Raw genomic sequence first — 24,079 nt, 5'->3', positions numbered from 1 at the left:
AGCGCCCTGGCCCGGGCATGAGGCGCGGCGGGGCCGGCAGGAGCCGGAGGAGGAGCCGCCGCCGTTGACCGGGCCAGCCGGGAGCAGGGAGAAATGCGGAGCCGGGCGGCCCGCACCCCCCTTTCCACGCCGCTGCCGCCGCCGCCGCCGCTGTTGCTGCTGCTGCTGCTGTTACTGCTGCCGCTGCCGCCACTCCTGGGAGACCAAGTGGGGCCCTGTCGTTCCCTGGGGACCGGAGGACGCGGATCCTCCGGGGCCTGCGCCCCGGTGGGCTGGCTCTGTCCGGCCTCAGCCTCGAACCTCTGGCTCTACACCAGCCGCTGCAGGGACGAGGGGACCGAGCTGACTGGCCATCTCGTGCCACACCACGATGGTCTGAGGGTCTGGTGTCCAGAATCCGGGGCGCACATCCCCCTGCCGCCAGCCCCGGAAGGCTGCCCCTGGAGCTGTCGCCTCCTGGGCGTTGGAGGCCACCTTTCCCCGCAAGGCAAGCTCACGCTGCCTCAAGAGCACCCGTGCTTGAAGGCCCCACGGCTGAGATGCCAGTCCTGCAGGCTGGTGCAGACCCCCGGGCTCAGGGCAGGGGAAAGGTCAGCAGAAGAGTCCACGGGTGGGCGTCGGAAAAGGAATGTGAATACAGCCCCCCAGTTCCAGCCCCCCAGCTACCAGGCCACAGTGCCCGAGAACCAGCCGGCAGGTACCGCCGTAGCATCTCTGCGGGCCATTGACCCAGATGAGGGGGAGGCAGGTCGGCTTGAGTACACCATGGATGCCCTCTTTGATAGCCGCTCCAACCATTTCTTCTCCCTGGACCCCATCACGGGCGCCGTGACCACAGCCGAGGAGCTGGATCGGGAGACCAAGAGCACCCACGTGTTCAGGGTCACGGCGCAGGATCATGGCATGCCGCGACGCAGTGCCCTGGCCACGCTCACCATCTTGGTGACTGACACCAATGACCACGACCCTGTGTTCGAGCAGCAGGAATACAAGGAGAGCCTCAGGGAGAACCTGGAAGTGGGCTACGAGGTGCTCACTGTCAGGGCCACGGATGGTGACGCCCCACCCAATGCCAATATTCTGTATCGCCTGCTGGAGGGACCTGGGGGCAGCCCCTCAGAAGTCTTTGAGATTGACCCTCGTTCTGGAGTGATCCGAACCCGTGGCCCCGTGGATAGGGAAGAGGTGGAATCCTACCAGCTGACAGTGGAGGCAAGTGACCAGGGTCGGGACCCCGGTCCGCGGAGCGCCACAGCTGCTGTTTTCCTGTCTGTGGAGGATGACAATGACAATGCCCCCCAGTTCAGCGAGAAGCGCTACGTGGTCCAGGTGCGGGAGGACGTGACCCCGGGGGCCCCAGTGCTCCGAGTCACCGCCTCAGACCGAGACAAGGGCAGCAACGCCCTGGTGCATTACAGCATCATGAGCGGCAATGCCCGGGGACAGTTTTATCTGGATGCCCAGACTGGGGCTCTGGACGTAGTGAGCCCTCTAGACTATGAGACGACAAAGGAGTACACCTTACGGATTCGGGCACAGGACGGTGGCCGACCCCCGCTCTCCAACGTCTCTGGCCTGGTGACAGTGCAAGTCCTAGATATCAACGACAACGCTCCCATCTTCGTCAGCACCCCCTTCCAGGCTACCGTTCTGGAGAGTGTCCCCTTAGGCTACCTGGTTCTCCACGTCCAGGCCATCGACGCCGATGCTGGCGACAATGCCCGCCTGGAATACCGCCTCGCTGGAGTCGGGCATGACTTCCCCTTCACCATTAACAATGGCACGGGTTGGATCTCCGTGGCTGCTGAGCTGGACCGGGAGGAAGTTGATTTCTACAGCTTTGGGGTGGAAGCCCGAGACCATGGCACCCCAGCCCTCACTGCCTCAGCCAGTGTCAGCGTGACCATCCTGGATGTTAACGACAACAACCCCACCTTTACCCAGCCAGAGTACACGGTGCGGCTCAATGAGGATGCCGCTGTGGGCACCAGTGTGGTGACCGTGTCGGCCGTGGACCGCGATGCCCACAGCGTCATCACCTACCAGATCACAAGCGGCAACACCCGGAACCGCTTCTCCATCACCAGCCAGAGCGGTGGGGGGCTGGTGTCCCTCGCTCTGCCGCTGGACTACAAGCTTGAGCGGCAGTACGTGCTGGCTGTCACTGCCTCCGACGGCACGCGGCAGGACACGGCACAGGTGGTGGTGAACGTCACTGATGCCAACACCCATCGTCCCGTCTTTCAGAGCTCCCACTACACTGTGAATGTTAACGAGGACCGGCCAGCAGGCACCACTGTGGTGCTGATCAGCGCCACGGACGAGGACACCGGTGAGAATGCCCGCATCACCTACTTTATGGAGGACAGCATCCCCCAGTTCCGTATCGATGCGGACACAGGGGCTGTCACGACCCAGGCCGAGCTGGACTATGAGGATCAGGTATCCTACACCCTGGCCATCACTGCCCGGGACAACGGCATTCCCCAAAAGTCTGATACCACCTACCTGGAGATCCTCGTGAATGACGTGAATGACAACGCCCCTCAGTTCCTGCGGGACTCCTACCAGGGCAGCGTCTATGAGGACGTGCCCCCTTTCACCAGCGTCCTGCAGATCTCCGCCACTGACCGTGACTCTGGCCTCAACGGCAGGGTCTTCTACACCTTTCAAGGGGGCGATGATGGGGACGGTGACTTTATCGTGGAGTCCACATCGGGCATTGTGCGGACACTTCGGAGGCTGGATCGTGAGAACGTGGCTCAGTACGTCTTGCGGGCATACGCAGTGGACAAGGGGATGCCTCCAGCCCGCACGCCCATGGAAGTGACGGTCACTGTGTTGGACGTGAACGACAATCCACCTGTCTTTGAGCAGGACGAGTTTGATGTATTTGTGGAAGAAAACAGCCCCATTGGGCTGGCCGTGGCCCGGGTCACAGCCACTGACCCCGATGAGGGCACCAACGCCCAGATCATGTACCAGATTGTAGAGGGCAACATCCCTGAGGTCTTCCAGCTGGACATCTTCTCTGGGGAGCTAACCGCGCTGGTGGACTTGGACTACGAGGACCGGCCTGAATATATCCTGGTCATCCAGGCCACGTCGGCCCCCCTGGTGAGCCGGGCCACAGTCCACGTCCGCCTGCTCGACCGCAATGACAACCCACCGGTGCTGGGCAACTTTGAGATCCTTTTCAACAACTATGTCACCAACCGCTCCAGCAGCTTCCCCGGGGGCACCATTGGCCGCGTGCCTGCCCACGACCCCGACATCTCAGACAGCCTGACTTACAGCTTTGAGCGGGGAAATGAACTCAGCCTGGTCCTGCTCAATGCCTCCACTGGGGAGCTGAGGTTGAGCCGGGCCCTGGACAACAACCGGCCTCTGGAGGCCATCATGAGCGTGCTGGTGTCAGGTAAGGAGGGGCCAGGTGATGCCGGGGTGGGCGGGGGGCCTGGGCAGCCGGCCTCGGAGCCGCCCCTGACCTGTTGTCCTGCTTGGGGCCTTGCTCAGAGGTTGAGGGGCAGAAGCCCTTTGGGAAGGAGCCGCAGGAGCCCTGGTGGCCAGTGCAGGCCCCAGCCACCGCCCAGGCTGAGCTGGGCTGCTTCGGTTGGCTGCTCCCTGCCTACCAGCCTGTGACGTGCTGGAGGAAGTCTTGAGAGGCGGCCCTGGCTCTGGCTGCCAAGAAATGTGAAAAAAGCGTGTGGAAGACTGGGGGGCCTGGGGGCTGGGGGAGGGGAGCAGAGGCCAGTGGGCCCCCCTCAGCACCCCTCACTGCACCAAGATGCTCCTGTGATCTCATACAGAACTGAGGGCTGTGGGGGCACCGGGTTACCACCACGGGGTCAGGACCCTGCTGTCGGGCCTCTTCAGGCCCCTTCTGGCTCCCGGCTGAGCTGCTCACCAGCTGAGGGGGACTTTGTCTCAGGCATTCTTTTTCCTCCAGGCAGAAAGAGCCTGGCCTGACTCCCCCTTCAGAGCTCCCACCGGAAGTGAGGCTAGAGCTCATTGTCTCTGTCCAAACAGACCCCACTGTCAGAGGCCCTGGTTCGGTCCAGCTTGGGGGAGGGGCTGCAGTGAAGCCAGGGTGAGGCTGAGACCTCCGGGGCCCCCTTGCTGCCCCATGGGCTGTTCTTAGGACGCCAGGTCTTCCCTGCTGGCCATGACCAGCCTGGGCTCAGGGAATGGAGTGGGGGGATCTACGTGAGCCGGGGGATCAGCGTAAGCCAGGGGACCGATGGCCTCTGAGGGCAGAGGCCCCTGATCCGGTGGGGAGAACAGAGTCCTGGGGCGTGGGAGCCTGGCCAGGACCCAGACGGGGCATTCCTGCTGCTTGGCCAAGCGCTCAGCCTGGAGACTCCCTGGACAGACGGGCAGGGGGAGGAGTGTTGGGGTGGGGGCTGCCTTGTGTCTTTTCTATCGGCTGTGGGGAGCGAGTGCCATCGGCACGAGGGGCCAGCCCCAGGATGCTGCGCCCTGTTCCCGAGGCCTGGGAACAACTGGGATCCGCTGTCAGCTGCAGCCTGGGGACGGACGGGTCCCATACCCCGACTCCATGCACATCTGGGAGGGGAATCTGGGCCTGAGGGGAGGAAGAGGCAGGAGAGAGCTGCAGGACATGGCTTCAGCCTCCTACCAGGTCGCGGTCCTTCCTGGACAGACGCCTGCCCTGCCCACTCCTCTGGCCGCCAGGGGAGCCAGGCAGTGGGAGCACTTAGAGGTCTTGGGCAAGGCTCTGCGCCTCTGAAGCTTCACTCTCCTCTCCGGGAGGAGGAAGTGGGAGCTGGAGTTGCTATATCCTGAGTCCCTCTCTGCTCTGGGAGACCAGATAGTGGGAAGGACAGCCTCTCCCTCTTGTCCTCACCTCAGCCCACCCTAGGTGAGTGTGGCAGGACACTGAGGGATGGGGACAGACAAGGCCCCGCCCAGTCTTCAGGGTCCTATCAGGGCTGAGTCCCAGACCCCAGCTCCCCTGGGACAGAGGCAAAGGCCGCCCTGGCCCTCTAGCCGCAACCCCACCCTCTCCCCTCAGCCCTGACCCTTGGAGGCAATCACCACGGCAACCTCAAAGTTCACGGAGGCTGGGGTGAGGGGGAATTGACTCCCACTGCCCCTTTGTTTTCCCTCTTGTTCTTTGTCTCTTCTTTCTTTCCTGGCCCTGCCCATGGGGGCCCTTCTGCACTGTCTCTCCCCAGTGCCCTCTCCCCATCTCCTGTGTTGGCCTCTTCCCCTTTCCCACTCTCTCCATTGCTGGCTCTTTCCCTGGGTCTTTGTCTTTCCCTGTTTGGTCTCTGTATTTCTGCCTCTCTGATTTCCCCTCTCGTGCCCATGGGCTGCAGCTGCCCCAGCCTGGGCCAATGGCTGCCCCGGAGCCCAAGTTCTCCCTGGCTCTCTCTCACTCTGCTAGGACACACGGGAGCTCCCGTCCATGGCCTGTTCAGCCCCAGAGGGGCAAACCCCCTCCAGGCCTGCAACCTCCACTGACACATCTGCCAGGGGAAGAGAGGCTTGGAGTCTGATCCTGCCCCAGCCTGGAACCTGGCGCTTTTGCAGGCATGGCTGGCTAGGCTCTGGGCTCAGGGAGTGTTTCCTGGGGTCAGAGGCCATCCCAACTGCTTTGTGTCCAGGAGGAAGGCTCAGGCAATGCACCCATCACCCCTGTTCCGACCACTGCCTTTGCACCTGAGGGGTGACCCAGGTCAAGGAAGGGGAGAGGAACACAAAGGAAGAAGAGAGCAGTAGGTTAACTGCTGGGGATGGGGGACAATAGCAGAGGGGGCAGGTGGCCACAGATGGTGGACCAGATGGGAAGCAACAGAGACAGAGTGGGCGAGGGACATAGGCGGGGCCTGGGGTGGTGGAGGGGGAACGGAGGGAGGAGTCCTTGTTCCCAGGGCTGAGTGGTGGTGAGGTTTCTCTTGCCCCTTGGCCTTGACTGTCCCCGCCCCTCCCTAATCAGTTAGGAGCACTCCGTGGAGACCCTTGGGCTGCTTTCTATCCAAAGGGCCTGTCCTTGCAAGGAGTCCTAGGCAGAGGCCCCAGGTACACAAGAGCTCTGTGCCGGCACCTTCCTGAGTCCAGGGGGGATCTGAAAGAGGGAGCAGAGTGAAGCCAGGGGTCGCAGATCTGGGCGGGCTTCCCGGAGTAGGTGAGTTTAAGTGGCTGGGTAGGCGAGGGAGGAAGGACAGCCTGTGGGAAAAGAGTGGCAGGAGGAGAAGTGGGGGCGGGGGTAACAAGCAGTCTTGCCGTGCAAGCAGGCCAGCCTCGAAGTCCCCGGCCTCGAGGCTGGAGGGCCTGCGGGGAGCGGGCCGAGGACGTGGCTGAGCTGGCCTTCTCAGCCTCAACTGGCCACCTGGTGTCGTCATCCCTCTCAAGTGTCATGACGGGGAAGCAGGGTCTATTCATAGAGCCTCTCCTACTCCTACCCGACCCCAGAAATTCTGTCTCCTGCCCCATTCCTGCCAGGGTGTCCTTTTTTATATCTACTCAGGGCCCCTCCTGCTGCATTTTAAAGACCATTTTTTTTCATGATGGAGACCCAGTAGATTCTCATCAACATCTTAGTATTTCTCAAACACCCACTCTAGGCAAGGTGTTGCAAACAAAAATATGAATATTGCTTATGGTCCCGTCAAGCCACTCCCCCTTCCCCTTGGCCTCCAGCTTTCGTTTCGGAGCAAAGTACAAGCCATTCTTGTGTATGTGTGCACTCAGGTGTGCATGGCACTGCTGGGCTTAGGGTGTGTGGGTGGAGACAGCAGAGTGTGTTAGGACTTAGCTGTTGATGAGCGAGTGTGTGGCACGCACCCCAGTGCAGCGCTGTGAGCCAAGTGGGCGATGAGTAGCTCGAGGCCCTGGCGCCAGAGAAGACTTGAGCCCAGTGGGGCTCTGTCTAGAATCTGACCTGCCCGGGCCTTTCCATCTGTGCCCCCCTAACCCCCCACAGCATCAGAGCAGTGGGTGGCACTGCCACGGGCTAGGTGGCTCAGCTGGATTTCCTGGGGTGGAGCCCCCCCAGGCTACCCTCCAAAACCTAGAGAGTTGGGCGGGAAGAATGCTTTGTGTGGGCCGTTACCATGGGGATGGTGGCCTGCGCCCAAGCAGCCACGGGGCTCAGTGGGAGGAGGACCAGGTGGCCCACTGACCCAGTTCATCCCCCACTCTCTGCTGCAGTCGGGGAGGGAGGGGCACAGCCAGGGTCAGGGTTACGCTAGTGTGTAGACAGAGAGGCTGAGGGGGCGAGGGGACCATATTTATGGGTCTCTAATGGTGCTCTGGTCCTGTAGAGAGGTAAGAAAAAGGCAGAATAGAATTTTTGTCCAGGGAAGCCCCAAGTAGTGTGTTATAAGGGAAGAGGACCTGAGGCCTGGGCAGGGAAAGGTGCACAAGCATTAAAAGACATGCCATGCTCCAAACCAGAGAGTTTGGGGAAAGTTTGCAAAGAGAACCTATGAAAATTGATTTCCGTGCACCTGTGGAGGCTGTTCCTTAAGGAGTGACTTGCCTACAGGTGACATACCCAAGGGAGGCCCCCCTTGGCTATTGAGCATGCGAGAGTGGCAGCTGGATTTCAGCCCCATTCACCCTGCCTCTGACAACCCCCCCGCCCTCCGCGCCCCGTGTTCTTGGTGCTGCTGCCCAGGGCCAGATCTATGGCTTGGCCTTGCAGTCCCAGGCCAGGTCCTGACCCATGTCGCCTTGCCGCAGATGGTGTGCACAGTGTGACGGCCCAGTGCGCACTGCGCGTCACCATCATCACGGATGAGATGCTCACGCACAGCATCACGCTACGCCTGGAGGACATGTCACCCGAGCGCTTCCTGTCGCCGCTGCTGGGCCTCTTCATCCAGGCGGTGGCAGCTACGCTGGCCACGCCCCCAGACCACGTGGTGGTCTTCAACGTGCAGCGGGACACCGACGCCCCTGGGGGCCACATCCTCAACGTGAGCCTGTCGGTGGGCCAGCCGCCGGGGCCTGGGGGCGGGCCACCCTTCCTGCCCTCGGAGGACCTGCAGGAGCGCCTGTATCTCAACCGCAGCCTGCTGACGGCCATCTCAGCGCAGCGCGTGCTGCCCTTCGACGACAACATCTGCCTGCGCGAGCCCTGCGAGAACTACATGCGCTGCGTGTCGGTGCTGCGCTTTGACTCCTCCGCGCCCTTCATCGCCTCCTCGTCGGTGCTCTTCCGGCCCATCCACCCGGTCGGGGGGCTGCGCTGCCGCTGCCCGCCTGGCTTCACGGGCGACTACTGCGAGACCGAGGTGGACCTCTGCTACTCGCGGCCCTGCGGAGCCCACGGGCGCTGCCGCAGCCGCGAGGGCGGCTACACCTGCCTCTGCCGCGACGGCTACACGGGTGAGCAGAGGGAGACGTTTGGTGCCTCCTTCCTTCCCAGCGTAAGGTACCGGTTTGCTCGGCCGTTCACAAAGCCCACGTGCCTCTTGTACACCAGTGTATTGCAGAAGGCAGAGAGGGGAGCCCTCCTGCACCTCCTCCCCGCACCCAAGCCGTGTAACTCAGGGCAGCACTGCCTGCGTGGATTTGTATCCCAGCTTTGCCACTCGTAGCTGTGTCTGTCCTTGAGCAGTTACTTAACCTCTCCGTGCCTCAGTATTTTAAAATGGAAAGGATCAATCTGCTTTGTATCACACAACAGTTGTGAGGATTAATTTAATTAATGTAATACATGGACAGAGCTGGCCTATGGGAAATGCTGGCTGTGATTTAAGGGAACGTTGAGATCAGGTGACTTGCTCCAGGTCTCACCTGGAAGCCTGATTAGAGACGAATCTGGGTCTTCACCTTGATCTCCCGTCACCCGCCCGGAGTTACCTGTCTGAGCTATCATAAGTGCATTTCTCCCCAGGCGTCAAAGGGAAGGCGTGAAGAGCTGGGGACACCGGAGGGCCTCAGGGGTGGGGACAGGGGTGTTTCAGAAGATCATTGCACCTGTGCAGCCCAGAGCAGAATAGTCCTTCCCTGCCCAGGTGCATAAAAGGGAGTCCTGACCAGGAGGCCTCCCTGCTGGCCTGTGACCCGGTCACTGCCTCTGCCTTGTGCTCCTGAGCCCGCCCCACCCTGTGGGCTCTCGTTTCTCCTCTGGACACCCCTCCCCTCTCCCCCGTGGCCCTTCCTTCCCAGTGCCGGAGGCCTCGTTCCTGCTCCTCCAGAGCCATGCCCAAGACTCGGCCAGCAGTGGCAGGCAGGCGCCACTGCCTCCCTTGCTGCATCTTCCTGCCCAGAACTTCCCAGACTTGACTCCTCTCAGCTGCTGCTGTGGGTGGTGGGGGAGAGGGGCGGGGTGGGCTTGGGGGAGGGGAGTGGAGTCTTTGTCCAGAAGGATGACAAGGGGGGGGCTTTAGAGTAGGCGAACAACAGTTTCCATGGAAACAAGAGCCAGTCACTAGGCACAGGAGCTGAGAACCTATCTCTAGAATCTGGGAATGGGGAAGGAGAGAAAGGGGTGGATTTTCCTGTTGGAATTTTCAGCTCTTCCATTGAATCCTGGTCTGCTCCCAGTGCTCACTTCCAAACTTAGCATCTCCCAGGGGCACAGAGATCCTCAATCTGGACCCCAGGGCTCAGGGTGGAAGTTCCCTGCAGCTCCCCCTCCCCATAACTCTTACAAATCCAAGTGGAAGCCTGGTCTCATCCCCAGGGAGGGAAATTGATCTTGGCGCCCGACGGGGACAAAAGCACCAGTGGAGTTGGGGGAGGGAGGTTGGCACCGGCTTTCATGCTGACCTGCAGGCCCTTCCTTCCATGCACGCTCACCCCTGCAGGGGCCAGAATGCTCCCAAGCTTGCTTGGTACCAAAGGCTACCAGGATCTGGGCCTTGTGGTCAGGGACCTTGCTCTGGGGGGCCAAAGGGGTATGGGCGGGACTGGGAGCTTCAGTGAGCTTGCTGGAGGGCAGTATATGGGATTGTGCTGAGAATGGCCCAGTGGGCCAGGTGCAGCACAGGAAAGGCTGGGATTTCTCAGTGGAGACAGAGGAAGAAGAGGGAGAGTCAGGGAGCATATCGGGGTCACAGGAGACCATGGGAGTTATCGCTGTCTGGGGAGGAGTCCCAGCCCCTGCCTCCTCTCAGGTGCTTGGTCCTTACCCTGCCTTCCCCCTTGCTCAGGTGAGCACTGTGAGGTGAGTGCCCGCTCAGGCCGCTGCAGCCCGGGCGTCTGCAAGAATGGGGGCACCTGCGTCAACCTGCTGGTGGGTGGCTTCAAGTGCGACTGCCCGTCTGGAGACTTCGAGAAGCCCTACTGCCAGGTGACCACGCGCAGCTTCCCTGCCCGCTCCTTCATCACCTTCCGTGGCCTGCGCCAGCGCTTCCACTTCACCTTGGCCCTCTCGTGAGTGTCTGGGCCGGGGGGGTGTGGGGCGAGGTGGGAGCCTCGGTGCCTCCTGTCCTGCAGACAAGGTGGGCAGATGGGCGGCGAAAGTGCCCGGAGCAGGTTGTAGGCAGAGCCAGGCCTGTGCACTTGGAGTTGCCTGTGCACTTGGCCAGCAGACTTTCCTCACCTACCAGGGTCCCCTCTTACTCCTCCCACCAGCCCTCGAGGGAAGGGAGCCAGAATGCCAGGGTTCTGGCTCTGGTTCTGGTTTGGGCTCATCTTCCACGTTCTAGCCCCAGGGCCCCTGGGTTTGGCCAAGGCATCAGCCCTCTGGATGGTACTTAGTAGGATCCAGGGCTAGTTGGGTGGCTGGAGTGCTGGCATCCCGGTGGGGGTCCCATTCCCTGCTCCCGTCCCCAACTGCCACACAGGTTTGCCACCAAGGAGCGTGACGGTCTGCTGCTGTACAACGGGCGCTTCAACGAGAAGCATGACTTTGTGGCCCTCGAGGTGATCCAGGAGCAGGTGCAGCTCACCTTCTCTGCAGGTGATTGGTTGCCTCGGGCCCTTGCCCGTCGCCCAGAGGCCCCGTGCCTCTCGGCCCCTGACCCCGAGTCGCACGCCCTCCCAGCCGCACCTGGGGCCGGGGCCAGGGCCGAACCCGAGCTCACCCTCCCCATTCCCAGCGCTCAGCTTGGGCCCCAGCTCATCTGGGTCCTCTCCCTAGGGGAATCGACCACCACCGTGTCCCCATTCGTGCCTGGAGGGGTCAGTGATGGCCAGTGGCACACAGTGCAGCTGAAGTACTACAATAAGGTAGGTGTGAAAGGGGTCAGGGGGTTGGATGCTGCCGTCCTTGGCGCGATGCTCACCCAGACCTAGTGGCACTGCCTCCGGGGGGTGGGGGTCATGGCACTTCTGGCTGTAAGGGAGGGAGGGGGTGAACATCTGTCACCCTGCTGGGACGGGTCCCTCCCAGTGGGTAGTGCTGGATGCTCCATGTTCCGTTAGGCCGGCTGCACATGAATGGACATTGACTTAAGCTCATAAGTCATGTGAGCACATATGTGCGCACATGCACGTACATAAAGGGCTGTCAGCGTGCACTGGGTCTTTGTGCCCGGCCCACGGACCTAGTGGGCTCGTTGGCCACGGTGTTTCCCTTCTCTATCCTTCCTCATCCACAGCCACTGTTGGGCCAGACAGGGCTCCCCCAGGGCCCATCCGAGCAGAAGGTGGCCGTGGTGAGTGTGGACAGCTGTGACACAGGGGTGGCCCTGCGCTTCGGAGCTGTGCTGGGCAACTACTCCTGCGCTGCCCAGGGCACCCAGGCTGGCAGCAAGAAGTGAGCAGGGGAGAGGGCCGGGGGCCGGGGTGAGGGGAGGGGCTGCGCTGGGGGGGAAGGCCAAGAGGGGGGCCTTTGTGGGCCCTGAAATGGGAACCCTTCCAGATGAGGGCTTGTGCTCGCCTTGCGATCCCCCCTCTTCCCAGTCTTCTGTAGGTGGGAGCAGGCGGGACTGGGGGATTGGAGAAGGGCCTTGCGGATTGGCCTGGAGAGGGGGTGGGTACGAGACAAGCAGCTGCAGGTCGGGGCGCCTTCCTTCCCCCGCCGATGCTGCTCTGCGGGGCCCCGTGGACCCCATGGCGGCAGGCTGTGGGGAGAAGGGGGAGCCCCAAGCTGCCCATTCTGTCGCCCATTCATGTCGCCACCATTGTTGCTGCCCCAGGTCTCTGGATCTCACAGGGCCCCTGCTGCTGGGCGGGGTGCCTGACCTGCCCGAGAGCTTCCCTGTCCGGACTCGGCACTTCGTGGGCTGCATGAGGAACCTGCAAGTGGACAGCCGGCACGTGGACATGGCCGACTTCATCGCCAACAACGGCACTGTGCCAGGTATGGGAGCCAGGGGCGGGGCAAGTCCAGGAGCCCCTGCACAGAGGAGGGGCTCTCCTTGGTATGGGGACACCGGCCTGCAGAGTCTCAAAGCCCCTCCAGCCACTGGCACAGGACCCCCGCCCAAGCCCCATTCTTTCCATCCTAGGCTGCCCTGCCAAGAAGAACGTGTGTGACAGCAACACTTGCCACAACGGGGGCACCTGTGTGAACCAGTGGGATTCGTTCAGCTGCGAGTGCCCTCTGGGCTTCGGGGGCAAGAGCTGCGCCCAAGGTAGGAGGAGAGGCTGCGGCCCGGCAGCCGTCAGCAGTGCTGGGAACCCTGGCAGGGCAGGTGGTGGGCAGGGCCCAGTTGAGCTGGGCCGTGGGCGGAAAAGCGTGTCTGGGCAGAGCCCTGAGAGGGTAGCACAGGAGACAAAGGGCCCAGTGATAGACAGGCCTAGGCACAGTGTGGGGCGGGCCCAGGGCAGGTAAATGCGCTGGAGGGCGGGGTCGACGAGGGAGTGGGCACCAGGAGAGGCAGTGCCCTGACTCCCACGGAGCCACCACCCCGAGCATCATATCTCCCGAGGCACTTGGATGCTCCACCCCTCAGTCTGCCTTTATCTACCTCCTCAGAAATGGCCAACCCACAGCGCTTCCTGGGCAGCAGCCTGGTGGCCTGGCATGGCCTCTCACTGCCCATCTCCCAGCCCTGGCACCTCAGCCTCATGTTCCGCACACGCCAGGCCGATGGTGTCCTGCTGCAGGCTGTCACCAGGGGGCGGAGCACCATCACCCTGCAGGTGATGCGCGGATGGGGTAGGGCCAAGTGAGCCTTGGCTAGGCCAGTGCAGCCTCCTGGGGGCTGCTCAGAGAGGGCTGGGCAGGGTCTTGTCTTTCTTGGAAATGAAAAGGCAGCTGAATGGGTTTCGGTGGGCCACTGCTGCCATCTATGGGGCTCAAAGGAAATAACACCTTGTTCTCTCCGGCCTTAGTGGGGTGACAAGGTGGGTTCGGTGGTCTGGGAAGGGAACTGTGGGCCAGAAGAAGAGCCAGTTAAGGTGGTCTGATGACCCTTCTTTCTTTCCTCCTGGCGCCAGCTGCGGGAGGGCCACGTGGTGCTGAGTGTGGAGGGCACGGGGCTCCAGGCCTCATCTCTCCGCCTAGAGCCGGGCCGGGCCAATGACGGCGACTGGCACCATGCACAGCTGGCACTCGGAGCCAGCGGGGGCCCTGGCCATGCCATCCTGTCCTTTGACTATGGGCAACAGCAGGCAGAGGGCAACCTGGGCCCCCGGCTACATGGGCTGCACCTGAGCAACATTACGGTAGGAGGAGTGCCTGGGCCGGCCAGTGGTGTGGCCCGCGGCTTCCGGGGCTGTTTGCAGGTGAGCATCCTCTGGGCCTTCCCAGCCCCGCCACCCCCTGGAGACCCGAGCCACGGAGGGCCAACGCTTTCCCTATCCTTTCCAGGGTGTGCGGGTGAGTGAGACACCCAAGGGTGTTAGCAGCCTGGACCCCAGCCGTGGGGAAAGCATCAATGTGGAGCCGGGCTGCAGCCTGCCAGATCCCTGTGACTCGAATCCGTGTCCTGCCAACAGCTATTGCAGTGATGACTGGGACAGCTATTCTTGCAGCTGTGACCCAGGTGAGCCAGGGATCCAGGAAAACGGGGCAGGGGAGCAAGTGCCACAGCCAGCCAGTATGGCACTCACAGTGGAAAAAGGTGGGCGAACGCAGGTTTGAAGAACATGCTGGGGGAGGGAAGGAACTGAGCCTCTCCTGTCTTTCTTGTCCCAGGTTACTATGGGGACAACTGTACTAATGTGTGTGACCTGAACCCATGTGAACACCAGTCCACATGTATCCGAAAGCCCAGTGCCCCCCACGGCTACACCTGCGAGTGTCCCCAGAATTACCTTGGGCCGTACTGTGAGACCAGGTAAGTGGACCAAGCCTCGGCGCTACTGCTCATCTGTGGTTTGTCGCCCAGAGCACGGAGGCCCTGGCTGAGCGGCAGCCAGGGTCTGCAGGACCACACGAGGCCGCCACAAGCAAGGTGGCAGAGGGAGCTCATGCCTGCCTGGGTGCCTCTCTGCAGGATTGACCAGCCTTGCCCCCGAGGCTGGTGGGGACACCCCACGTGTGGCCCATGCAACTGTGATGCCAGCAAAGGCTTTGACCCAGACTGCAACAAGACCAGCGGCGAGTGCCACTGCAAGGTGACAGCTTGACCCGGCCTTGACCTCTGTTCTACATCTCCTGGGCCCTTGGGAACGGCAGTGGGGACGTCCTGCATGGACTGAGGGCTGTGCTCCTTTGCTCTGATGGAAAGGGCAAATGGCTCTCTGTCCTCACATGTCTGGGAGGTCAGGGGACCCAGGACCGATACTTACCTGGTGAGCTCTGGGCCCGCTGGACTGGTTGTTTGCTGCCTGTTCTGACTGGTTTGTGTCTCACTGATGGACTAAACCCCCAATTATGGTCAGTTGTGAAATATTTTGAATACTAGTCTTGGCGGGGGGGACCTGAGGTCAGGGAGCCTGTGTCCAGAGGGGCCATAGCTGAAAGGACCCATGAGCGTGCAGGAAGGGGAGCCTGAGCCAGTGATCCCCCCTCCCTCCCAGGAGAACCACTACCGCCCCCCTGGCAGCCCCACCTGCCTCCTATGCGACTGCTACCCCACGGGCTCCTTGTCCCGAGTCTGTGACCCTGAGGATGGCCAGTGTCCATGCAAGCCGGGCGTCATTGGGCGCCAGTGCGACCGCTGTGACAACCCTTTTGCTGAGGTCACCACCAATGGCTGTGAAGGTGGGGCTCCCTCGAGGGGTGGGTGGCCCGCCCCATGGTGTGCCAGGTCCTGGTGTCCCAGGGAGGCCAGCAGCAGGCCCCGGGGGCAGACCTGAGGGTGCGGAGGGAGGGCTGGGGAGCCCGGGCAGAGCTGCCGGGGGAGGCCTGCTGCCCGGTAACCGTGTGTGCCTCCCCACAGTGAATTATGACAGCTGCCCACGCGCCATCGAGGCTGGGATCTGGTGGCCCCGCACCCGCTTTGGGCTGCCTGCCGCTGCCCCGTGCCCCAAAGGCTCCTTTGGTAGGTGCTGGAGGCCTGGAACGTGACATGGAGGACTTAGCCTTTAATCAGTGGGGTGAGGGCGGAAAGGCCCCCTGCAGATCCTGGGACCCCCTTCCTGGCCTCCGGGTCCTGGAGACTCCATGTCCATTGTCCCCTGGATCATGATTCCTCTGCTCCCATGGGTGCCCAGATGAAGGCCACCTGCATCTTGGACTCATAACAAAAGTGCTGAGAAACTCGCAGTGTGCCTAGCACAGGGCTGGGCGCCGGCAACTCAGAGATGAATCCCACAGGGCCCTTAGCCTGGCCGGGAAGGGGGTGTTGGGTGCTGTCCCAGGGGACCCCAGCCTGGGGTGGTGGTCAGTGCTGGTCCTTGGATTGGTGATGAGCAGAGTTCTCAAGCATAAAGTGACCAGGAGCAGAAGGGGGTGGCTGGAGAGGGGCAGCGGTGTTGGGGGGCTCCGGGGTGCCATGCACCTGTGCTCCTGCGGCCCTTGTTCGGGCTGATCTGGCAGAGACTAGCTGTAGTGTTCTGCGCACCTGTCTTCCCATTTTCACCTGGGCCATGGGACGGCAGGGCCCTTGTTTGCCTGTCTTCCGTCTCTAGCCCAGGAGGTCTCAGTGGCCTCCCGTGGTCTGTTCACGAGGCAGCCTCTTGGCTTTCTTCCCCCAGGGACCGCTGTGCGCCACTGTGATGAGCACCGGGGGTGGCTCCCCCCAAACCTCTTCAACTGCACATCAGTCACCTTCTCAGAGCTGAAGGGCTTTGTAAGTGAGCCTCCTCATCTCTGTCTCCTCCCTCTCCTTCCACCTGCCCAGTTTCACTTGGCTCCCCCAACTTCGAGAAGGGGATTCTGGAATTCCAGCCCCTGCCTCCTGAGGCCCCCCTTGGAGAGGCTACCTCTCCCGTCTGCTCCAGTGTTCCTGGTCTGCCCTCCAGGCGCCACATCACCACCCTCCTGCCCTGACCCCCTGCCCTCCCCTCCCCTCCCCTCTGGCTCCATCCTAGGCTGAGCGACTGCAGCGGAATGAGTCAGGCCTGGACTCGGGACGCTCCCAGCGGCTGGCCCTGCTTCTGCGCAATGCCACGCAGCACACAGCCGGCTACTTCGGCAGTGATGTCAAGGTGGCCTACCAGCTGGCCACACGGCTGCTGGCCCACGAGAGCGCCCAGCGGGGCTTCGGGCTGTCAGCCACACAGGATGTGCACTTCACAGAGGTGGGGCTCGGAACAGGCAGGGGTGGCTGACAGTCAGGCGAGGTCTCAGTGAGGGAGCCTGCTCCTGGCAACCCAGGGAGAGTCGGGAGCACCCCCCAGCAGCTCCCCGCTGGCGTGGGACCTCCACGAGATCTCCTGAGCCATAGCTTGGCACTGAGGTAACCTACCTCTTCCCCACGCTTTTCAGAGCAAGGTGCCCATAAAAAATAATGTTTGTCTTGGAGCTTAGTCCGCCCAGGCGTCTCTGCCCACAGTGCCAGGGCGGGGAGGAACCAGCGTCTAGTTCATTGAACCGGTCCAAGCACAGGCTGGGGCCCGGGGTGGGGATGAGAGCTGTGGGATGCGGGCGCAGCCCACCGTGACCCTGCCCACCCCACCGTGACCATGCCCACCCCCCCAGAATCTGCTGCGGGTGGGCAGCGCCCTCCTGGACGCGGCCAACAAGCGGCACTGGGAGCTGATCCAGCAGACGGAGGGCGGCACCGCCTGGCTGCTCCAGCACTATGAGGCCTACGCCAGCGCCCTGGCCCAGAACATGCGGCACACCTACCTGAGCCCCTTCACCATCGTCACACCCAACATCGGTGAGGCTGCCGCCGCGGCGGAAGGGGCTTGTGGGGAGAGCCCCTGGCAAGGCAGCATGCTGGGCCGTCTGACCTGCGACCTCCTCCCTAGTCATCTCCGTAGTTCGCTTGGACAAGGGGAACTTCGCTGGGGCCAAGCTGCCCCGCTACGAGGCGCTGAGGGGGGAGCGGCCCTCGGACCTTGAGACAACGGTCATTCTGCCTGAGTCTGTCTTCAGAGGTCAGCGGGGGCCCGGGGGGCGGGTCAAGGGACAGGCTGGGGTGCCCGTGCAGGGCCCAGCTAAGCGGACAGTGTCCCTCTCCCAGAATCAGCCCCCGTGGTCAGACCCGCTGGCCCCGGAGAGGCCCAGGAGCCGGAGGAGCTGGCACGGCGTCAGCGGCGGCACCCGGAGCTGAGCCAGGGTGAGGCTGTGGCCAGTGTCATCATCTATCGCACCCTGGCCGGGCTGCTGCCCCATAACTATGACCCAGACAAGCGCAGCCTGAGGTGAGCTGCTGGAGGTGGGAGTAGGAGGGGAGGGGTCTGGGGTGCGGGTCGGTGGGTGAATGTGAAGCGTGGAGCAGGACCCGGGGTTGGGGGCATCCCGGCAGTGAGGAGTGTGCCCCGGTCACACGACTACCGTGGTGACTGTGCACCTGCTCGCCCCCATCAGGGTTCCCAAACGCCCGGTCATCAACACGCCTGTGGTGAGCATCAGCGTCCATGACGATGAAGAGCTTCTGCCCCGAGCCCTGGACAAGCCGGTCACAGTGCAGTTCCGGCTGCTGGAGACGGAGGAGCGGACCAAGCCCATCTGTGTCTTCTGGAACCATTCGATCCTGTGAGCTTGCACTGCCCTAGCCCCTGAGGCTCTGGGGCCTTGGGCTCAAAACCCTCTTGGCTACTGACCCAGCCTCCATCTTGCAGGGTCAGCGGCACAGGTGGCTGGTCAGCCCGAGGCTGTGAAGTCGTCTTCCGCAACGAGAGCCACGTCAGCTGCCAGTGCAACCACATGACGAGCTTCGCTGTGCTCATGGATGTGTCCCGGCGGGAGGTTGGACCCCCAGGGGAGCCTGCAGCGCTGGGGCGGGGAGCCCAGGGCACTGGGCTGGGTGCTCAGGCTCTGCTCCTCCTAATTCCCCTGGCCCCTTGCCACCCTCCCTGCAGAATGGGGAGATCCTGCCACTGAAGACACTGACATATGTGGCCCTAGGGGTCACCTTGGCTGCCCTGCTCCTCACCTTCCTCTTCCTCACTTTCCTGCGTGCCCTTCGCTCCAACCAGCACGGCATCCGTCGGAACCTGACTGCCGCCCTGGGCCTAGCTCAGCTGGTCTTCCTTCTGGGAATCAACCAGGCTGACCTCCCTGTAAGATGTTCCTCCTCGCCCAACCCCGTGCTCTCGGGCTCCCGTAAGAGTCCTGCCCAACCCCGCACCCCCAGCCCTGCTCCTGCAGCGGTAACTGACAAAGAGCCCAGCCCCCCGGGGCCTGGCCCACAGTTGCCTCTTCTCTAGCTCCCCTTACTTCCCCAGCACCCAAGAAACATCTTCCTCTGGCCCACACTCCCCCCAAGCACCTCCCGACGCCCAGGCCCTCGTCCTCCGCCTGCCGGGAGCGCGGGGCGTGCCCGGCTGCTGACCTGGCCGGGGCCCTCAGTTTGCTTGCACAGTCATCGCCATCCTGCTGCACTTCCTGTTCCTCTGCACCTTCTCCTGGGCTCTGCTGGAGGCCTTGCACCTGTACCGGGCGCTCACCGAGGTGCGCGACGTCAATGCCGGCCCCATGCGCTTCTACTACATGCTGGGCTGGGGTGTGCCCGCCTTCATCACAGGTACCCCACCGCCGTTCCGGGCCCTGGGGTTCTGCATGGTCCCCTGTCATTCCTCGTTCTCCCCACCCGTGTCCCAGGCCCAGAGGCCCTGTGTTCCGATGCCCCAGGTCAGGTTCTCCATAGGTGTCCCCCTGATTGAACCCGGCCTCTGAAGCCCCCACCCAGGGGCCGGGTCCCCCATCCTGGAGAGGACGGCAGGGGCGGATGGTGGGCAGCACCCGCCGTCTTCTGTGTCTGGCCCTGTGAGCCCACCTGTCCACCTGATTGATTCCCAGCGTTGACCCCCGCCCCCGATCCCCCACTGCTGTCCCTGTGCTCCCAGGTCTAGCCGTGGGCCTGGACCCCGAGGGCTATGGGAACCCCGACTTCTGCTGGCTCTCCATCTACGATACGCTCATCTGGAGTTTCGCTGGCCCTGTGGCCTTCGCTGTCTCTGTAAGTGCTGGAAAGTGGGCTGGGGTGAGTGAGTCCTCAGGATCCGAGCTCGTTAGGAAGAGCTGAGGCTGCTGGGGCCCCGTGGGGTGGAGCTGTCTGTCCCCTGACGATCCCCCTTTCGCCTCCCCATCCGCTGCTAGATGAGCGTCTTCCTGTACATCCTGGCAGCCCGGGCCTCCTGTGCTGCCCATCGGCAGGGCTTTGAGAAGAAAGGCCCTGTGTGAGTACGGGGTGTGGCTGCTGGGCGGTGGGTGAGCAGCAGTGGGGGAGGCCGCAGGGCCCCGCTCACAGCCCACCCTCTCCCCAGCTCGGGCCTGAGGCCCTCCTTCGCTGTGCTCCTGCTGCTGAGTGCCGCGTGGCTGCTGGCACTGCTCTCCGTCAATAGTGACAGCCTCCTCTTCCACTACCTCTTTGCTGCCTGCAATTGCATCCAGGTACCCAGCCCAGCCCAGGCCTGTGGGAGCCCCACGGAGGCAGGAGGGGAAGTGTGGCTGCGGGCACCCGAATGAGCCCCGAGACAGTTCTGCCTCCTGCCTGCAGGGCCCCCTCATCTTCCTCTCCTACGTGGTGCTTAGCAAGGAGGTCCGGAAAGCACTCAAGTTTGCGTGCAGCCGTAAGCCCAGCCCCGACCCTGCTCTGACCACCAAGTCCACTCTGACCTCGGTGAGGAGGCCAGGCCTGGCTCAGGGAGGTGGAGGGGCCTCGGAGGGTTGGGGGAGAGGCAAGAGACCCAAGGAGCCTGTTCTCTGGGCTTTGACCCCATATTTCCTCCATCCCCCCATCCTTTCCTATGTGTGGCCTGGGAAGAGGGGAACGTGGAGGGTGGGAAGGAGGATTTTGACTCAGGAGAAATGGGCATAGAGCTTGGAAGAACAAGGTGACGAAGTAGCCAAGACAGGTAACCAGGTCACGAACGCCCAACACCTGAGAATCCCCTGGGACTCTTGGTAGATTTTCTGTGTCTCCCAGGACGCTCTCAGGAGACAATCCCTGGTGCCACCCTTTACAAGCAAGGCCTCGTACAGCTGGGTCCAGGGAACTTGAAGTGTATATAGGACTGGCATTGCTGTGGCAGAGCCTCAAGCACCGGGCCCTGCCATGGGACACAGCAGAGATGGGGGGCCTCCTCCAGGCCTGGAGGTGGGGGAGGCAGAATTTCAGGCAGGCTCCCTTGGCTCCTCTGCTTTTCACCAGCAACACCCCATCTTGCCCCTCTTCTCACTGACCTCTCTGTCCCCCGCCCAGTCTTACAACTGCCCCAGCCCATATGCGGATGGGCGGCTGTACCAGCCCTACGCAGACTCAGCTGGCTCTCTGCACAGTGCCAGCCGCTCAGGCAAGAGTCAGCCCAGCTACATCCCCTTCTTGCTGAGGTGAGCTGTAGGGGCAGGAGGGTGGAGGAGGGGAGAGTAGCACTGGGCCTGCCAGAGCCTGGCCAGCCCACTGCTGGGAGTGTGCGCCATGGTTGACACCAGTGGCAGCTTGAATTAGAAGCAGTAAGGGACACGGGGCAGGAAATGGAAAACCCAAGAGAATAGGGCAGTGGGCACGGGGCCAGGCTGCCCCCTCCAGCATGGTCTTGTGTCCTTAGGGAGGAGTCCACTCTGAACGCTGGTCAAGGGCCCCCTGGCCTGGGGGACCCCGGCAGCCTGTTCCTGGATGGTCAAGACCAGCAGCACGGTGAGGACGGATGCCCCGATGGCTGGTCAGGCGGGGCTACAGCTGCCTGGGTTCTGCTGGGCGGAGGTGGGTGGGCAGCTGTGATCTTTCTGCCATCTCCCAGATCCTGACACAGACTCTGACAGCGACCTGTCCCTGGAAGATGACCAGAGTGGCTCCTATGCCTCTACCCACTCGTCGGACAGCGAGGAGGAAGAAGAGGAGGAGGAGGCGGTCGCCTTCCCTGGAGAGCCGGGCTGGGACAGCCTGCTGGGGCCCGGGGCCGAGAGACTGCCCCTGCACAGTACCCCCAAGGGTGGGCCAGCGCCGGGGCCCTGGCTGTGGGGTAGTGGGAGAGCGAAGGGCTCCTGGGAGGCAGCAGAGCTAGAGTGGTGACCGCCTTAGCTGTCTGCCTTCTCTGGGCCTCATCTACTCCCTTCCTTCCCCAGATGGAGGCCCGGGGCCCGTGAAGGTCCCCTGGTCAGGAGACTTTGGGGCCACAGCAAAGGAGACTGGTGGCAACGGGGCCTCTGAGGAACGGCCTCGGGAGAATGGAGATGCCCTGCCTTGGGAGGGCTCCCTGGGCCCCCTTCCAGGGCTTTCTGCTCAACCTCACAAAGGTGCGTGGGCAGCCTCACGCCTCACACCCGGCCTGTGGCCAGTGGGACTCTCCAGGGCAGCCCCGTGCTCCCACCGCCTGCTCCTCATGGCCCTGCCCTCCTGGCCCACAGGCATCCTCAAGAAGAAGTGTCTGCCCACCATCAGCGAGAAGAGCAGCCTCCTACGGCTACCCCTGGAGCAGGGCACAGGGTCTTCTCGGGGCTCCTCAGCCAGCGAGGGCAGCCGAGGCGGGCCACCTCCCCGCCCACCGCCCCGACAGAGTCTCCAGGAGCAGCTGAACGGGGTCATGCCCATAGCCATGAGCATCAAGGCAGGCACGGTGGACGAGGACTCGTCAGGCTCCGAGTGAGTGTGGCCGGGTAGGCGGGACAGGGCGCAGAGGCCCCGGCTGGGCTCAGAGCTGCCTCCAGGCTTCCCCAGCCTGCTCTCGGTGGCAGAGGACAAACGGGCAGAGTGTGTGTGGCCCAGCTCCCTTGCTGCAACAGGCCCACAAACCACGGTGCCCTGCTGGGCCAGCCCAGCCCGGCCACGGGCAAAGTGAGGGAGGGTGGGGAGCTGGGGCTGCTTTTCTGTTTCCTTCTTCTGGTGGAAGCTTCTCACTGTCTCCTCCGCTCTGACTAACCCTCCGTCTGCCTTTTCTGTCACTTTCCTTTCCTGCCTCTCCAGATTTCTCTTCTTTAACTTCCTGCATTAACCCTGGGCCGGTGGTTCCTACACCCTGCGGCTCCCTTGCCTTCCCCAGCGGCACTCATGCCCCTACTCCTGTCTTGTGCTTTATCCTGCCCCGCTCCCCACGCCTGTCCGCAGCAGCGACGAAACGTCCATCTGAGGAGCCTGGGCCTTGCCGGGAGGGGCGCTCACCCCACCCAAGGCCATCTAGTGCCAACTCCCTCCCCTACCATCCCCCTCACTGCACTTTGGACCCCTGGGGCCAACATCTCCAAGACAAAGTTTTTCAGAAAAGAGGAAAAAAAATTTTTAAAAAGGATCTTCACTCTTCATGACTTCAGGGATTAATTTTTTTTATATGCTGGAAACTGACTCCCCACTCCCTTCCCAAAGAGGATAGGACCTCCCAGGATGCTCCCCAGCCTCTCCTCGGTTTCCCATCTGCTGTGCCTCTGGGAGGAGAGGGACTCTTGGGGGGCCTGCCCCTCATCCGCCATCACCAAAAGGAAAGGACAAAGCCACATGCGCCCAGGGCACCGACCCTGCAGGCTGCCCCGGGCGGGCCTCAGTGCGGGAGGGCAGCAGGGCAGGGGCGCTCCTCACCCTGCCCCTGCCGCCCCTCCCAGGAACTGAAGAAGCCTCGTCCGGAGAGGGGGCAGAAGGACTCAGCGCCCCCGGACCCCCAAATGCTGCATGAACACATTTTGAGGGGAACCCGTGCCCCCGGGTGGCGGCCGGGCCACCCTAGCCCCTCTCCTTTTCCTGGACTCTGGCCACGTGCGAAGTCCAGGCGTTTGCTCAGTTCGCTGACCCAAAAGTGCTTCATTTCCCTGCCCGACCCACACGTGGGGAAGGCCAGTCACGTTAAGTTGCGCTTCTTTGCTGTTGTGTGGGTGGGACAGGGAGGAAGAGTAAATACAGTGCTGGCTCAGTTGCTCCCAGCACTGGTCTCAAGTCTGGGTTCTGGGGTCCACGTACCCACCCACCCCCAAGATCAGACAGACCACCCCACTTTGTCTGACCTGCTGTGGCCTCTGAGACATGTTCTATTTTTAACCCGTTCTGGGAATTGGCTCTCTTCTTCAAAGGACCAGGTCCTGTTCCTCTTTCTTCCTCCCCCCGCCCCCGACCCCAGCTCCCTTCGAAGAGAGAGTTAATATATATTTTTTATTTATTTGCTTTGTCGTGTTGGGATGGGTTCGTATCCGGTCCCGGGGGTCTGATGTGGCTGTTACAGGTTGGGTGTGTACCCAGCAGTCCTGGCGTGGGGCCCGAGGCCCTTCCCCTTGCTCCAGGCTGTCATCTCCCTGCCTCTCCTCCCTCCCCGCTCCTCCTCGGTTTTGCCAACTGCTATTCATTTGAGCCACTGTTTATGCTAAGCATGTATTCCAGACTTGTCACGGACTTTCCTCTGGAGCAGGTGGCTACAAGAAATGCTCCTGCTTCTCATTTGTACAACTGGTCTCTGGCTTTTCCTGTCATGGAGTCTCCCCCCTGACCTCTCCCCTCAGCAATTCCTGCAAAGGGTTAAAAATTTAACTGGTTTTTACTACTGATGACTTGACCTAAAAAGTACAAAGATGCTGGATTCTAACTTGATACTAACCATCAGATTGTACAGTTTGATTGTTACTGTAAATATCGTAGGGTTTTGTGCTTGTCTTTTTTGTTTTTGTTTTTGTTTTTTTTTTTTTTTCATTTCCCCATACTACTGAATAAACTAGTTCTGTGCGGGCTGAGCGTTGTCATCATTGCTTCTCCACGGTCCCACCACAGGGAGGGAGGCCTGGCCTCAGGAA

General features: G+C 62.2%; 1 protein-coding gene across 1 annotated transcript; it reads left to right on the top strand.

Annotated features, from left to right (window-relative positions):
- The first annotated feature begins 93 nt into the window (after positions 1 to 93).
- Positions 94 to 23,979, top strand: CELSR2 (cadherin EGF LAG seven-pass G-type receptor 2). The gene is made up of 34 exons (XM_054565011.1): positions 94 to 3,418; positions 7,711 to 8,358; positions 10,131 to 10,353; positions 10,767 to 10,882; positions 11,063 to 11,151; positions 11,523 to 11,680; positions 12,063 to 12,226; positions 12,375 to 12,500; positions 12,845 to 13,011; positions 13,309 to 13,596; positions 13,682 to 13,856; positions 14,009 to 14,150; positions 14,310 to 14,430; positions 14,836 to 15,019; positions 15,198 to 15,299; positions 15,955 to 16,049; positions 16,291 to 16,500; positions 16,901 to 17,084; positions 17,176 to 17,304; positions 17,391 to 17,571; positions 17,738 to 17,905; positions 17,992 to 18,118; positions 18,232 to 18,432; positions 18,722 to 18,896; positions 19,219 to 19,331; positions 19,472 to 19,551; positions 19,639 to 19,765; positions 19,872 to 19,994; positions 20,577 to 20,704; positions 20,923 to 21,011; positions 21,115 to 21,306; positions 21,440 to 21,610; positions 21,722 to 21,956; positions 22,278 to 23,979. The coding sequence occupies exons 1-34, from the start codon at positions 94 to 96 to the stop codon at positions 22,303 to 22,305; spliced, it is 8,784 nt and encodes a 2,927-aa protein (XP_054420986.1). The 3' UTR covers positions 22,306 to 23,979.
- The last annotated feature ends 100 nt before the right edge of the window (positions 23,980 to 24,079 follow it).

The sequence above is a fragment of the Pteronotus mesoamericanus genome, unplaced genomic scaffold (assembly GCF_021234165.1).
Source record: "Pteronotus mesoamericanus isolate MK-2021 breed Mesoamerican mustached bat unplaced genomic scaffold, CSHL_Meso_final scaffold_99, whole genome shotgun sequence".
NCBI lineage: Eukaryota > Metazoa > Chordata > Mammalia > Chiroptera > Mormoopidae > Pteronotus > Pteronotus mesoamericanus.
This window is presented reverse-complemented; position numbering and strand designations above follow the sequence as displayed.

Excerpts from the sequence above, each read along its gene's own strand:
- CELSR2 (XM_054565011.1), top strand. The coding sequence starts at position 94 with ATGCGGAGCCGGGCGGCCCGCACCCCCCTTTCCACGCCGCTGCCGCCG. Across the intron at positions 11,681-12,062 it reads ACCCAGGCTGGCAGCAAGAA|GTCTCTGGATCTCACAGGGC; the intron begins GTGAGCAGGGGA and ends TTGCTGCCCCAG. Across the intron at positions 17,085-17,175 it reads CATCGTCACACCCAACATCG|TCATCTCCGTAGTTCGCTTG; the intron begins GTGAGGCTGCCG and ends CCTCCTCCCTAG.